Source organism: Magnolia sinica, chromosome 6 (genome assembly GCF_029962835.1).
Source record: "Magnolia sinica isolate HGM2019 chromosome 6, MsV1, whole genome shotgun sequence".
Lineage (NCBI taxonomy): Eukaryota > Viridiplantae > Streptophyta > Magnoliopsida > Magnoliales > Magnoliaceae > Magnolia > Magnolia sinica.
Window position 1 is genome coordinate 7,285,271 of NC_080578.1, and position 15,781 is coordinate 7,301,051.

Sequence of the window (15,781 nt, forward strand, 5' to 3'; positions counted from 1 at the left end):
ATGTGCCACGTGTTTGAAAATCCGAATCACTCATCAGCTTCTCCATTACAAACACTGCATCCCATGATTTGGATGATTTCGATTGCTGTATGTTTGCCACGTGTATGGTAGATATGTGATACGAAAACAAAAGGAAAAGACAAGCGACTCCAATCAATAGTGGACTTGATATATGATTTCTCCCCTGCGAGTGCGCTTGCGCTCCCAATCGAAGTCTTAGTCTCTCTTCTTCCCGGCTTCTTCTCCATAGGCTACTTTGAGGAGGAGCTGCAACTCCACGTCAACGGTCAGTATCCAACCTCTCGTCCTTTCAAGGAGATGAAGGAACGATCTCACACACACACACACAAAAACACGCACACGCACACACACCTCATTAGCACACATGCCACAGTGTCACATGTGTACGGCATCCGAGGTCTGTGAAGAGCGGGTTTGAGCGATTAAGGTCATCTGGGACTGTAATTAGGCCTGTATGATCATCAGGTGGGCCAATGGGTGCTCCGGATCAGACCATAGGTTAGTCCAATTTGAACCGTCTACTGTCTCTAACTGCGGTGTGGCTTGCCTATGGGTAGACCGACCTGATTTTTGCACTGGGTGATCTTTGCTGTGGGCCCGCTTTTTGCACGGTTGGGATGTTGTACGCATGTGGCACACGTTTGACCAATGTGCTATGGATGGATAACCGGATTGGCTGGTGTACCACACACTGGCTGTATGGCTGGTGTATTGACGTCAGGATGTTCCGTGGATCCCATCATGAGGTATGTATTATATCCAAACGGTCCATTCATTTGGCAAGCTCATCTTAAGGCTTGAGCCGAAAAGTAAGACAGATCTAAAGATCAAGTAGAGCACGCTGCAAAAAGCAATGGGGGATTGAGCCTTTACCGCGGAAAGCCTTTTGGGGTTCACAGAAGTTTCAGATCAATATGAAATTTGTTTTTACCCTTCGTCCAGGTATTTGTGACCTCGTGAGCAGATTAGATGAAAAATAAACGTTAGGGTGGGCCCTGCGAATTTTTTAACAGTGAAAATCATTCTCCCAGCTGCTATTTTTGGTGTGCTCCATTTGAGTTTTGGATATGATTCACTTTTTGGCTAATGCTCTAAAACCATCTGAAAAATTTGATGAACTGTGTAAATATAATAAATACATCATTGTGTGGCCCATGTAATTTTGATCTTCTTTGAACGTACGACTCCAATTCGAGGCGCGGCGCTCGTCTTTGCACGACACTTATCTACACTGGTGAATCAGCCAATCCACTTTCGGATTTTCTACATTGTGATTCGTCTTTGCAAGATACTTATCTACACCGGTGAATATGCCAATTCACTTTCGGATTTTCTACATTGTCAGCACTATTTTGCATGTGGTGATGTGTCCAAATATAATTGAATAAGTAGAAATGTAACAGTGAAGTGTGTTCTGACAGTGGGTGTAATAACAAGCTAGCAAAAAAATAAAAAAAAGAAAATTTCTGCACGTGGCAAACAAAGAATCCGGGTTCGCTGCATGTGACAAAAAGAGGATCTGGATACACCGAATACATATTAAGGCCCAGCGTCCATCTCTGACAAGTGACAGTAGGCAGCTCCACTAAACAAATCTCGCCATGTAATCACACCACCGCTGAGCAACTTCTGTCACACCCCAAACTCGGAAACCAGACTCACAAAATTTTCGATCGCCGAATCAGGTGCCGACAGCCTCCGTAGAACCCCATTCTCGGCTCCCGGCACCCAATTACCAGGTTCTGATCCTGGAATCCCACAAGGAGGATTTCAAGTATGATTTGATTAGTAATGAGCATAACCATAAGCATAACCCACGAACAATAACCACAAGAACACTATTACAAAATCCACTATGATAAAATTTTTTTGAGTACAATGCATATGAAAGGGAAATACAATATAGTGAAAGTAACAAAACTCTAAAAGCTCGGTTGCACAAGGGTGGTGAGCGCCTCATCATCCCGTCCGCGTTCTTAGAAGCCAGATGCATGGGGAGCGCGCTGGGTGAGGCCCGGACCTCATCCAACGAAAGCAGATTGACCACACACCAGCTACATAGTGGCTAGAGCTGGGCATCGGTCCTGATCGGATCAGATTAGGTATAACCCGATCAGATTCGAATTTTCAATGGTCAGATCTGAACTCGACTCGATCCAAGACCGGATTCGGGTCACCTGATTCGGACAGACCCGATGCCTGGTTGACTTTACCCAAACCGAGTCCGCCTCGGTCAGGAAAACCAAGCCGGATCGGATTAGGTACGATTCGAATAGTATAAATTAAATCAAATTGTTTCATATAGTGTGGTCTAAGTTAACCTTTAATATATCTCATTTTTATGCTTAATGACTAAAATAATATTTCAAAATGGATAAACGGCTTAGATGAAATATATACATCAAGGTGGGCCCCGCATGGCTCTGTAAGAACTTGTAATCTCCATGCATAGGGTTTTATTTAACTTTTAAAGTTAAACTGTTTGCTTGCTTTTCATGCAAGCACGCCCAGGTGAATTCGACTGGGTGAATTGTGTGTTCACGTTATCGAGGTTTGTACATCTGATGATGGGGTAGATGTTCTATCCAAACTGTTCATCGATTTGGCAAGCTTCTCTTAAGGCCTGGGACGAAAAATAAGGTAGATCTAACTATCAAGTGGACCACACGAATGATTTAACAGTGAAAATCATTCTTTGCTGCTATTTGTGGTGTGGTCCAGATGATCTTTGGATATTATTTATTTTTTGAATAATGCTAATACATGATCTCTAAAAATATATGAACGGTGTAGATGTAATAAATACATCACTGTGGGCCCATATAACTTGATCTCCTTTGAATCGTTCGTACAACTCGGAGCTCGAGGAGCGTCCGCTCGTCTTCACACGCCACAGCCAGTTGGCCTAGGCTACAGCCTACGGCACAGCTGGTGGCTAGTGCTTGTATTGGGAGTCTGGACGCGGACTGCTTACCGAGTAACTCTGCACGCCAGCCTCTGTGGGGTCCACAATGATTTAATTATTTTATCCACTCCGTCCATCCATTTTAAAAGATAATTTGAGTGCCCTAGACCAAAAACAAAATATATCTAAATGTCAAGTGGGCCACACCATTAGAAATAGTGTGAAATGAAATTATACCGTTGAAAATTTCTTAGGGGCCACAATAGTTTTGGGTCAATCTTTTATTTGTGTTATCCTTTCATCCATGCCTTTGTGATCTTATGAACAGGTTGGATGACAAATAAACATCACCGTGGGGCCTACCAAGGTTTTAATGGTGGAAGTCATTATTCCCACCGTTTCCTGTGGTGTGGTCCACTTGAGCTTTGTCCATTCTTCAGTTTTCGGCTCAACCACTAAAATTAGCTGGAAAAACGGATGTACAACGTGGATAACCCACACACATTCATGGTAGGCCCCACTGAGTTTACTCAATGACGTAAAAGCATACTGAATACGTCATCTTTGCCATAAAACAATGTTAGTGGTGCTGACAGAAATGGATGGGCTACTCGCTGTGTTCGTGATATGTGAGCCCCACCATGATGTATGTCTTTCATCGATGCCGTTCATCTATTTTTATGGATCATTTTAAGGTTTGATAAAAAATATTAGAGGAGTAAAAATCTCAGGTGGACCACACCATATGAAAATAATAATGATTGTATATCCTCTATTAAAATCCTCCCCAGGCTCCAGATCGGGTCGAATTTGATCGGATCGGGTCCATTCCGATCGGGTTTCGGATCGAATCTGTCCAGATTGACCACGATCCGAGCCAGATCCGAAAACCATTCGGATCTGAAATGACTAACCCGATCCTCACCGATCCAGGCCGTCGGTTCGGTTAGGATCGTGTCGGATTGGGTCTGATCGGGTCGGATCAACCGGATCGGATCAATTTTTCCCAACTCTAATAGTTGCTGTAGGTACGTGTCGTGCGAAGACGGGCACTGACGCTCCTCGAGCTCCGAGTTGTACAACGGTTCAAAGGAGATCAAAGTTACATGGGTCACACAATGATGTATTTATTATATCTACTGTTCACTCCCCAAGTATAGGGTTGTGATGTAGTAATAAACTCGGTGAGACCGAGGTCAAATCCCAAGGGACTGAAACCTGTACGTTATCTGAAACTAGGTAGAAATAGAACTAGCCTAAGATGAAATCTAAATCAAATATAAATTGATGAATAATGGTGAAATATTAATCTAAAACTTAAGGAATTCAGAAGAATGAAACTAGGGATTCAGAGGATTCACTTGTAGAGATCAGGGAGATCTTAGGCCTGCTTCAAGAATCATGGAAAGTAAACTGAACTTCCTCTGATATAATTTTTAAAGAGATGAAAGGTATATGAATTAGAATGGATTCCATCACCAAACCATGCCCAGGAGACAAAGCAAACAATAGAATTAAACTAATTACCAACCAATCATCATGCTATAAAGGTTAGGAAGAATACCGTCATCCGACCATGCTCAGGAAACAATGATGAACAACATGGCTTCCTGACGTCATAAACATAAAAGGAAAGAACATGTTCAAAGCCATCGCAGACCCATTGTAATTTTAGTCACAACAGACCGTTAAAAACTAAAAACATTCCCATAATCAGACAAATATCAAGTTCAATTCCATAACAAGCATAAGCACAGAGTTCTTCCCATCACGCTGCAAGCTTCACTTCTTAGCCCTAGCTAAGAGGTTTAGCTGACTATGATTAGGCTAAATCCAAATAAACAAAAAAGAAGAAGAAAGGAAAAGGAGAAAAACAAATAGAAATTCTCTTTCTCTGCTCACGTTCCAAAGCCTCCTCCGATTCCCCCTGCCAATTGAATATCCTCCCTCTCTCTTTTCTCCTGTATTTTATACATGTGAAGGGCCCTGGAGAAGTCGGCTGGAAGGCCCTCACGCTGCTACTGTTGGTGGGCTTCTTATGCAGCAGTGTGCGCAGCTTACGGTTACATAGCGAAAGCGCAACGCAATTGAGTTTGGCTCGAATTTTCGGGACAACGAATGGGCTTGGCTTCAAAATTTCTTCATGGCTGGGGTCTTGGCTGGCGTGGGCTCCACATGAATGGTTCAAATCGTTCATCTGATCAAGGATGATGGGCCACAGCCATCTAGAATTTCTGGATTTCCCGGACGCGAAACAGGGTGCGTAACCGTTACGCTGTGACGATGGTGGGGTCCACTGTCAGTTTCAAATGAGAAATTCAAGCCGTCCACCGGTTTCCCCTCGAAAAACCAGTCAGGAATGGTCAGTTTTGGACCGATTTTGGTGTGGCCCACAGAATTTTCTCCCTACCGTCCGTCTTGCGTTTGGACGATTGAAAACTGATCAAGCTGTCCTCTTTAAATTTCGTCACCTAGGCGATGATAAAATGGACCTTGGGATTCTAATGGACGGTTCAGATTCATCATATGGACCATGATGGTGGCCCACAATCAAAACCCGGTCTGTCCGCTAGTGTTTTTGCGCAGGAAGAAGATTTGAGTCGGTCAGCTTGCGCTGACCGACTTTATGAAATTCGGTGCACAGCAGGACCACGTGCACTGTGTACATGTGCTTCAAGCATGGGTCCACTGAGATGTATTCAGAAAATCTGCTCCATCCAACCTGTTTTCCATATAATTTAAAGGGTTGAGACCAAAATTGAAGCATATCCAGATAGCAGGTGGGCCCAGAATCAACTGTTTATGGGCTGATCTGACAGTTGTGCCACTTCCAGAGGCATCCAATGGCTGAAATTTTACGTGTACGGTTAATTTATGGCCCTCAAGCCATGTATGAATTTTCGAGCCAAACAAATAATGAAAACCCAATGATCTTGCATTTTGGCTGACTTTCAGGCCACTTGAGCTTTAGTTTCCCAATTTTTGCGGACCCCTGGTGTGTAATTCCGTTGATCTTGGTCCCCTGGAGTCCGTCCCTTGCCCTTGGTGTCATTAGCGCGTTAAATCTATGCTTTATCATCCTTTTTTCAGTCTAAGCTCATAGGTATACTCTGCATCACAAACACAATTAAATCAGCTATTAAACAGTATTATGCTGGTAGATCCAGGTAATAACTGGGGTCTAATATGCAATATTTGACCCTCAACATCTACATCGTTCATCTATTTTTAGAGATCATTTTAGAGCATTATCCAAAAAAATGAATCATATCCAAAGATCATTTGGACCACACCACAAATAGCACTGGAGATAATGATTTTCACCGTTAAAAAATTCATAAGGCTCACCATAACATTTATTTTCCATTCAATCTGTTTATAAGGTCACAAAGATATGAATGAAGAGGGAAAACAAATTTCATATTGATCCAAAACTTCTGTGACCCCAAAAAGGGTTTCAATGGTAGACGTTCAATCCCCCACTGTTTTTATCAGCGTGGTCTACTTGATAGTTAGATCTGTCTTATTTTTCATCTCAACCCTTAAGAATAGCTCACCAAATGGATGAATGGTTTGGATATAACACATAACTTATGATCAAACCCACATAAGCCAATCCGCTTCCTCATCCAACACAAGGAACTAATGTGACGGCATATAACTCCATCTATTCATTTTGAAAAGATCATTTTAGCATATGAGCCTAAAAAATAGCCAGATTGAAGTTCTAAGTGGACCACACCACAGCAAGCAGTGTGGATTGTATTCTTGCCTTTAGAAGTTTCCCGGGGCCCATTGTGATGTTTATTTCTATCCAACCGCAGAGGTAAAACATAAATATCAGCTTCATCCAAAACTTCCCTCAAAGAAGTTATCAGCGATATGCTTTCAATCCTTCCTATGGTGTGGTCCACTTGAACCTTCAATCTGCCTTTTTTTTGGGGCTCGTGCACTAAAATGAGCTGTCAAAATGGATGGACAGTGTGGATAAAATATATATATCATGGATGGGCCTCACAAATTGCTTGACAGGACCTTCCATCTCTAGCTAGGAAACGGATTGGCTACTCCCCCAGCCACCAGCCCCGTGGTTGGTGGTTGGTGGTTGGTGCTCTGTGGGCCCTACTGTGATGTATGTGTCTCATCCATTCCCTTCATCCATTTTTACATATCATTTTATGACTTTATTCCAAAATTTAGAGGGATACAAATCTCGGGTCGACCACACCACAGGAAAATAATAGTGATTGGATATCCACCATTTAAATCCTCCTAAGGTTCACTGTACTGTTTATTTGACATCCAATCTGTTAATTATTTCATACAGACCCAGATGAAGGGAAAAAAACAAAGATCAGCTTGATCCAAAACTTTTATGGCCCCCAAAAAGTTTTTAATGGTCTAAGCTCATTCAACAATGTGGGCCAGTTGAGATTAGGATATACTTCATTTTTCGTCACATACCATAAAATGATCTAGAAAAATAGATAGACGGCATGGATGAAACACATACATCATGGTGGGGTCCAAAAAGCACCGACCACAGCCATTGGCTGGTGGTAGCGGGAGTAGCCGATCCGTTTCCGTCCCGGCGGGGTAGTACCCAAGGACGCGGGATGGCTGCTGAACCCGACGGTGGCGAGTTTTGCTGGGACGGATTAGCTACTGGTTGAGTAGCAAGACACGCTGCCGAAGTTACGTCACCAAGTTTTGTGGGCCCCATTATGATGTATATTTTGTATCCGTACTGTTTATCCATTTGCAGAGATCATATTAGGGCATTATCCAAAGAATGAGTCACATCCAAGCTCGAGGGGACCCCACCACAGAAAACAGTGGGGAGAGTGACACCCAGCATTACAAGGTTGCAAGGGCCACTAATGTTTTCGATCAACCTGATATTTGTGTTATCCCTTCTTTCATGTCCGAGTTAACATATGAACAATTTAGATCTCAAATAAACATCATCGTAGACCTTACGAAGGTTTCAACCGTCGGTGTCACTCTCCCCTTTGTTTTCTGTGGTGTGGTCCACTCCAGCGTTGGATCTGCTTCATTCTTTGGATAATACCCTAAAATGATCTCTCCAAATGTGTGGACAGTGTGAATATAACACATACATTATGGTGGGCTCTATAGAACTGGTGAAGTTACTTCAGTAGCCAGACTCGCTACTCAACCCTTTGGTAGCTAATCTGCGCCCGTTTTGCTACTGTAGTGATGTCACCACAGTATGTGGGTCCATAATAATATATGTGTTGTGTGCACACCGTTTATCAATTTGGAGAGATTATCTTAGAACATGAGCCAAAGAATTAAGTAGATACAAAGCTCAAGTGGATCCCACCACAGAAAACAGTGGGATCTAAAACCTCCATGGCCTCGAGATGTTTGTAAGGGTAGGTGTTCAATCCTCACTTTTTTCTGTTGTGGTCCACTTGAGCTTTGTATCTACCTCATTCTTTCTATCGTACTCTAAAATGACCTCTCAAAATGGATGGGCGGTGTGGATACAACACATACATTATGATAGGCCCACAACGTAGTGACATCACTTCAGTGGCAAGTATCGCTACTGTCAGTTCCGTAGCTAATCCGCGTCCGGCACGGTACTGCCCTGACGTGGTGACATTTGATCGGGAACGTGCTAATAAGGTTCGGATTGGGTACTTGTGCCTCACAAAATCCACTCCCATGTGCATGCAGCCGGTCAACTTTCACGTGGCAGGCACTCGCTTCGATTCAAACCTTCCCATTCACAGAACCCAGTGCCAATAGAGTATAATCTCAAGTCACACTCATCCAACAGTCCTAGCCATCCGATTAGTAATCTTATTAAATCTGAATCATTTACTTTTTTCTTTCAACGGACGTATTTCCTTTCCGCTTATTATTATTATTATTATTATTATTATTATTATATTTTTAAAGAAACCGGCCATTTTTGGGAAAGCCGATTGCCTGTGTGACCCCGAGCACAGAGATATACCTGTGCCCGAGGCTGCATATGGGCCCGCAGAGATGTCCGTGACAAATCCACTCCATCCATCTGTTTTGGAAGACTATAATAGGAGATTATTCTAAAAATTAGGCAGATCTAAAACTCAGGTGGGCCACACTCACATCCATCGTTAAGACCTTTTTAGAGCTGAACATGATATTTATATCCCATCCAAACCGTTCATTGGTCATTAACACACAGATAAATTATAGAAACAAATATCATCCTGCTACAAAGCTTGTGTCACACGAGGTATTCAGTGCCTACCAACTGTGGTATTTCAAAACAGATAGACAGAGTGGAGTAGTCACGGACAGCTCTATGGGCCCCACAGCCCTGCGCACAGGAATATCTCTATGACCCTGTATCTCTCTTTGCCTGGGCCTGTGTGGGACCCACAGATACGTCTGTGACAAATCCACTCCATCCATCTGTTTTGAAAGACAATAGTACAGGAGTAAAAAAATTGGGCAGATCCAAAACTGAGGTGGCCACATCAACAAAACAGTATCAACGTCCACTGTTGAAACATTCCTGGAGTTGACCATTATGTATATATGCCATCCAAACCGTTCATAGAATTATTAACACTCAGATAAACTCTAGGAACTAATATCATCCTGATACAAAGGGTTTAATCCCCACTGTTTCGTAAGGTATGGCCCACATGAGTATTGGATATGCCTGGTTTTTAGAATCCTATCTTATTATGGTCTTTCAAAACAGATGGACGGTGTGGATTTGTCACGGACATATCTATTGCCCCACATAGCTCCAGGCCCCCAGTCACAGGCAATCCACTCCCCCTTTTTGGCCTTATCCCACGTCCGCATTTTCACGAATACGGTGCTATGTGGGCCCCACAATGTTGTATACGGTGCTCCGTTTGATGACAGCCTTCCTCGGCTGCGCAGTGCGCTCTAAGATGAGGCCACCTAATCCCATAGGTGTGTACAAGGCAACACCAACCACACGTTACCACGTGTGCAAACATGTCATAAGCGTGCAACATCCAAGCCATCCATATGGTGGATATGAAAATTCTAGATGTTCTCCACAAAAAAAAAATAAAAAAATAAAATCAGATTGGTCCACTAATTAAGTGAAACTCCGACTATGTTTTTCTCGGGTGTGGATTGGGTACTACCCCCACATGGGGCCCACCGTTATGTACATATTTTACCCACATCATCCATCCATTTTTACATAGCATTATAGGGCATTAGCCCCAAAAAGGGGCAGATTGAAGGCTCAAGTGGACCACACCTATGGAAGCAGTAGGGATTGAATTCCTGCGGTTGAAAACTTCCTAGGGCCCACCGTGATATTTATATCCAACCTGTTCATCAGGTCACATAGACCACTACGAAGGGGAAAAGTAAATATCAGCTTGATCCTAGTTCCCTGGATATTTATATCCAATGGCTGATGGTCGGTGCTCTGTGAGCCTCACCATGATGTATGTATTTCATCTATGCCATCCATATATTTTTCTAGATCATTTTATAGCATGAGACTGAAAATGAGTATAGCCCAATCTCATGTGGACCACATTACAGGAAACAATGTTGAACGAACTTCGACCATTAAAAACTTTCTGGGGGCCATAAAAGTTTTGGATCAAGCTGATCTTTGTTTTTTCCCTTCATCTGTGTCTGTATGACCTAATCAACAGATTAGATGTCAAATAAACAGTACAGTGGGCCTTAGGAGGATTTTAATGGTGGATATCCAATAAATATTGTTTTCCTGTGGTGTGGTCCACCTGCGATTTATATCCCTCTCATTTTTGGTATTAGATTCTAAAATGATATTTAAAAATGGATGAACAGAATGGATGACACACAAACATCATGATGGGGCACACAGAGCACCGACCACCAGCCACCGGGCTGGTGGCAGGGGGAGTAGCCAATCCGTTTCCCTGATTCCTGGGTCAGGGCATCACAATAGTGGGACCCTCATGATGGATGGAGAGCTTCACCACGACACGTGTGGACCCAGCCTAGCTTCTTTCATATAGGAACTATAGAAGAGATCCATGATCTTGATTAGCTCACCACAATGTTTAGTTACTATCTATAAATTAATAGATTTCTCTCCTTCTTATCTATTAAATAATTCTTAAATTCCCTCTGATGAATGCTCATGTGATGTTTGCTGAAATGCCGAATGAATCATTCGTTCTGTTTTATCTTCCGAAGATTGTCGTATTCGTTCTCTTCTCTCGATCTACCTCGAGATCTCAGGTCCAATCCACGAGTCGAATTCAGCTAGAAAATCAGCAGCCTGAAAGCTGATACTTTTGAAGACTGCAAACAAATATAGGGACGTCGTCCTAATCTTCTTAGAAAACCCAATTGAATTCAGCCATCGATTTGCAACGAATAGCAATCCATCTGATTTCAACGGCATGGAGACAGCGATGGAAGTAAGAAATTTATTAACATTGTGCAAAACAGCAGAGAAATTGCAGAAGTCACTAATCCTCATCACCTTTCTATGTTCTATTCACTTCAGGTAGCAGCCCAAGAGCCAAACTCACCGAAAGATGCAGCTGCCGCCACTCAATTACTGCCGTCTCCAAGGTTCAAACGCCGCCATTGGTGGCTCCTGGTGATTCTTAGCACTATCTTTCTCCTCTCCGGCCAATCTGTAGGCACTCTCCTTGGACGGGTCTACTTCAACAAAGGAGGAAATAGCAAATGGATGGAGACACTAGTGCAATCCGCCGGCTTTCCAATTCTCATCCTCCCTCTCATCCTCTTTCCTTCCTCACCAACCTCTTCCACCAACAATACCCCACCTTCATTCACCACCCTTGCATTCCTCTACACTTCCCTTGGACTTCTCTTCGCCGCGGATAACATGTTGTATTCTTATGGCCTCTTATACCTTCCCGTCTCGACGTATTCACTCATCTGTGCCTCTCAGCTGGCCTTCAACGTGCTCTTCTCCTACTTCCTCAATTCACAGAAGCTGACGCCATTGATCCTCAATTCTGTAGTCCTACTCACCTTCTCTTCATCCCTCATCGCCGTCCGCGCTGATTCAAAGGGCCCCATGAAAACCTCGACGGGGAAGTATGCAGCTGGATTCCTATGCACGTTGGGAGCTTCAGCGGCATATTCTCTATTGCTTTCTCTCACACAACTCTCCTTTGAGAAAATTCTCAAGAAGGAGAACCTCTCTGTGGTGTTGGAAATTCAAATCTACCCAGCTGCTGTGGCCAGTTTGGTTTGTGTGGTGGGCCTCTTCGCCAGTGGTGAGTGGAAGCACTTGGAGGGTGAGATGGAGGGGTTCAGGACTGGGAGGGTGTCGTATGTGATGAATCTGGCGTGGACCGCGGTGGCTTGGCAGATCTCTGCCATTGGTTCTTTGGGGTTGATTTTTGTGGTGTCATCTCTCTTTTGCAATGTCATTGGCACAGTAGCTTTGCCTATAACACCAGTTGCTGGTGTGATCTTGTTCCATGAGAAAATGGATGGAGTGAAGATTGTAGCTATGTTTTTGGCTATTTGGGGATTCATTTCTTATATCTATCAGCAATACGTTGATGATTCCGAGTTGAAGGAGACAGCAAGAACAGTTGTCATTGAAATCCCTGATGTGTCATCCAAGGAGACAGCAAGAGCAGTTGTCAATGAAATCCCTGATGGGTCTGGCTTGAAAGAGGTCAGTCCATGAGCTTCGTAGTCGTATGAATTCCTGGGTTTTGCTTGAATCCTGGGGTTGCAGTGCAAGAACAAGACAAACAAGCTTCTGAAGAACTTGGATTTTTACTCTCTCTCTCTCTCTCTCTCTCTGCTTTAGATTTCTTGTATTGACTGTTTAATTTCTAAATGTGCTAATTTTCTAGTTTTATTTTCTTTTTTAATTTGGGCGAGGGACATGAGGCAGGATTTTCGAAATCCATGGATTTCAAAGCTCGTGGATTTCTCATCACACAAAAAATCTATGAATTTGACGCAAATTAAAATCTTAATAACAACTAAATACCAGCAAATCCTCTGCATGACTCTTTTAAAAGCTAAAAGAAAGAAAGTTATTTCATTGCAATTAATGCTTTCCAAATCATGGATATGTAGTTTGATTCTAGACTGTTCACTTTGGAATTTGCCTAATCCGAGTTCATGAATTTACCAAATTCACATTCTCATTTCCTTGATCCCAATCAGGTCAACATCGTCCTGTTTGGTAGGTGGGATTAGGTGGGGTGGAATTTCATTTGGTCTAATGTATATGCCATACACCGTTTGGAAATGATAGGAATGATTAGATTAATTTAGGTATAGTATAATCCAATCCCAATGACAGATACTGATGAATTTTTAAATTCAATAAATTTGTGGACCTTACATTGATGAATGTGTTTTCTCCACACTGTCCATTCATATGAGCCCTTTACATATGACACTTGAGTTGTTTATTTATATAGGTGATGGTCATCAGTTGTGAAATTTCGTCCGTTAATTATAATTTCAGTCTACCAAACACAGATTGATGCATGTTTTTTATGCACGTGCATAATCCATACGCACCCTTTACACATGACAATCAAGTTGTATATTCATATAGGCGACCATTATCAGTTATGAAATCTGCCCCATTGATTATAATTCCATAGTGTACCAAACATAAGTTTCACTCAATATAGTGTTTTTGTCTAAGAATTTATTCCAGATGTGGGATTGGACAGCCAAAAAACCTTGGTATTTCCGGACATCTAATCATTATGTAATAATGTTGACAATTCCATCAAATGCAATTCTATATATTCCACAATCCAAACAGGCCCATGCATGGACGTTGGGGGAAGCAGATTGGCTGGTGTACCTCACACCGGCTATATAGCTGCTGTATTGAACGTCAGCAAGTACAAGTTCGGTGGGTCTGATCATGAGGTATGAGTTATATCCAAACCGTCCATTCATTCAGTGAGCTCGTCAAATGGACCACACCACAGGAAATAGCGGTGATAAGGATGCCCACTGTTGAAACCTTTCTACGGCCCACTGTAATGTTTATTTGCCATCAAACCTGTTCATAAGGTCACACAAACATGTATGGAGTGAAAATGCAAATGTCAGCTTTGAAACGAAAACTTCTTTGGCCCTAAGAAGTTTTCAAAGGCATCCAATCCCTACTGTGTCGTCCATTTGAGATGTAGATCTGTCTCAAAATGATCAGATGCAGGATGCAATCCGCTTCCCATGCCTAGTACTCTTGCTCAGTATATCTGTCAACCAAACAAAAGAAACAAATGTCAGAATTGGAAACTCCCAACGAAGATCTCAACCAAACAAAAGATTGGTAAATCTCTAGAGTCATCATAACTTACATCAGACTGGGAAGCCCTGATGTCGGAAGCCGATTGCGTCCTGCCCCGGCGTGGATGGAATCAATCCAGCCATCCAGGCAGGGGTCAAGTGGGGCCCACCTTGATGTATGGGTTTATCTGTGCTGTTATTCTTTTTTTAATTTTTATTTTTTCTGATCATTTTAGGCAATGAGCCCAAAAAGAGATAGATCCAAGGCTCAAGGGGAACACACGGTGGAGATTGAATGCCCACCATTGAAAATTTCTCAGAGGAGACATGAATTTTGGATCAAGCTGAAATTTATGTTTTCCCTCATGTCTATGTGACCTTATAAACAGGTTAGATGGCAAATAAACATGACTGTAGACCCTAGGAAGGTTTCAATGATGGGGTCATTGTCAATGCTGCTTCCGGTAGTGTGGTCCACTTGAGCCTTGGATCTACCTCATTTTTGGGTTCACATCCTAAAATGATTTGAAAAAAAAAAATAATGAATGGTATGGATGGAATTCATATATCACAGTGGGCTCCCAGGGTTGGAGTAGGATGCAATCAGCTTCCCCTAATGTCCACATTCATGACCGCCATCCAAAAATTAATGGGGAGAGCAACAAGAGTAGTATGATTTTCGTGTTATTCAAATGTGAAAGTGCATGACTGAAATTAGAAAGAAAAAAAAAAGTCAAAATGTCAGCAAACTATTATTATTAAAAGTTCTTTTCTTAGAGAAACTAGTCTTCAAGAGTATGTTTGGATCATAAGTTATTTAAAATAAGTTACTTATGCCTCAAATAACTAATCTTGATTTTTACTTATTATATTGAGATAATTAAGTAATTTTAAATTTAAAAAAAACAACTTATAATTAATTAATAAAAAAACTTATCTCAAAGGGCACTCAAACCCATGACCTCTGTATTGAAACTCATGTGAGTCTACCCTTGAGATATAAGTAAGAATCCAAAAAAAAAAAAACAAAATGCTAAATCTATATTATGAGACTTAGCTAACAGTGTTTATGCCATCTTATTATGCATTAAGGGATCGACATGGACACAATGATCATTAGTGCCCATAAAATCAATAGTATACAATCATTAATAGGGCCGTAACATGGAAGATTGTGAACAACCATAAAAAAAAAAAAAGCTCTAAATTCAATTTAGCCTATGAGAATTATGTTGGACTTCAATTTTGGACATCCAACTTTCATGATAAAGTGGGTTGGGTACTACCCCGCCAGTCCTTAGCTGGGCGTAGGCTTGGGCTCCGGGGGGCCCACCTTGATGTGTGGTTTTATCCACACCATCTATTCATTTTGTTGGATATAAGTCTAAAAATGAGGTAGATGCAATGCTCAAGTTGACTAAATCATAGAAAATAACTGTGATAATGACCACACTCACTATTAAAACCTTGTTGGGGCCACCGTAATGTTTATTTACTATCCAACCTGTTCATAAGGTCATATAGATCTTGATGAAGGGACACCACAAATATCAGCTAGATCCAAAACTCCTCTGCCCCATGAAG

At 42.0% G+C, this 15,781-nt stretch overlaps 1 protein-coding gene across 3 annotated transcripts; it reads left to right on the forward strand.

Moving 5' to 3' along the window:
* The first annotated feature begins 157 nt into the window (after positions 1-157).
* On the forward strand, positions 158-12,714 carry LOC131248124 (probable purine permease 11). 3 transcript variants are annotated; one of them, XM_058248190.1, is made up of 3 exons: positions 158-286; positions 11,177-11,358; positions 11,448-12,714. In XM_058248190.1, exons 2-3 carry the CDS (start codon positions 11,341-11,343, stop codon positions 12,612-12,614), a joined length of 1,185 nt encoding a protein of 394 aa, XP_058104173.1. In that variant the 5' UTR covers positions 158-286; positions 11,177-11,340; the 3' UTR covers positions 12,615-12,714. The 3 variants fall into 3 exon arrangements, with proteins under 3 accessions (XP_058104173.1, XP_058104175.1, XP_058104174.1); XM_058248192.1 differs by having other exon boundaries at positions 209-286; positions 11,132-11,358; XM_058248191.1 differs by lacking the exon at positions 158-286 and having other exon boundaries at positions 10,555-11,358.
* The last annotated feature ends 3,067 nt before the right edge of the window (positions 12,715-15,781 follow it).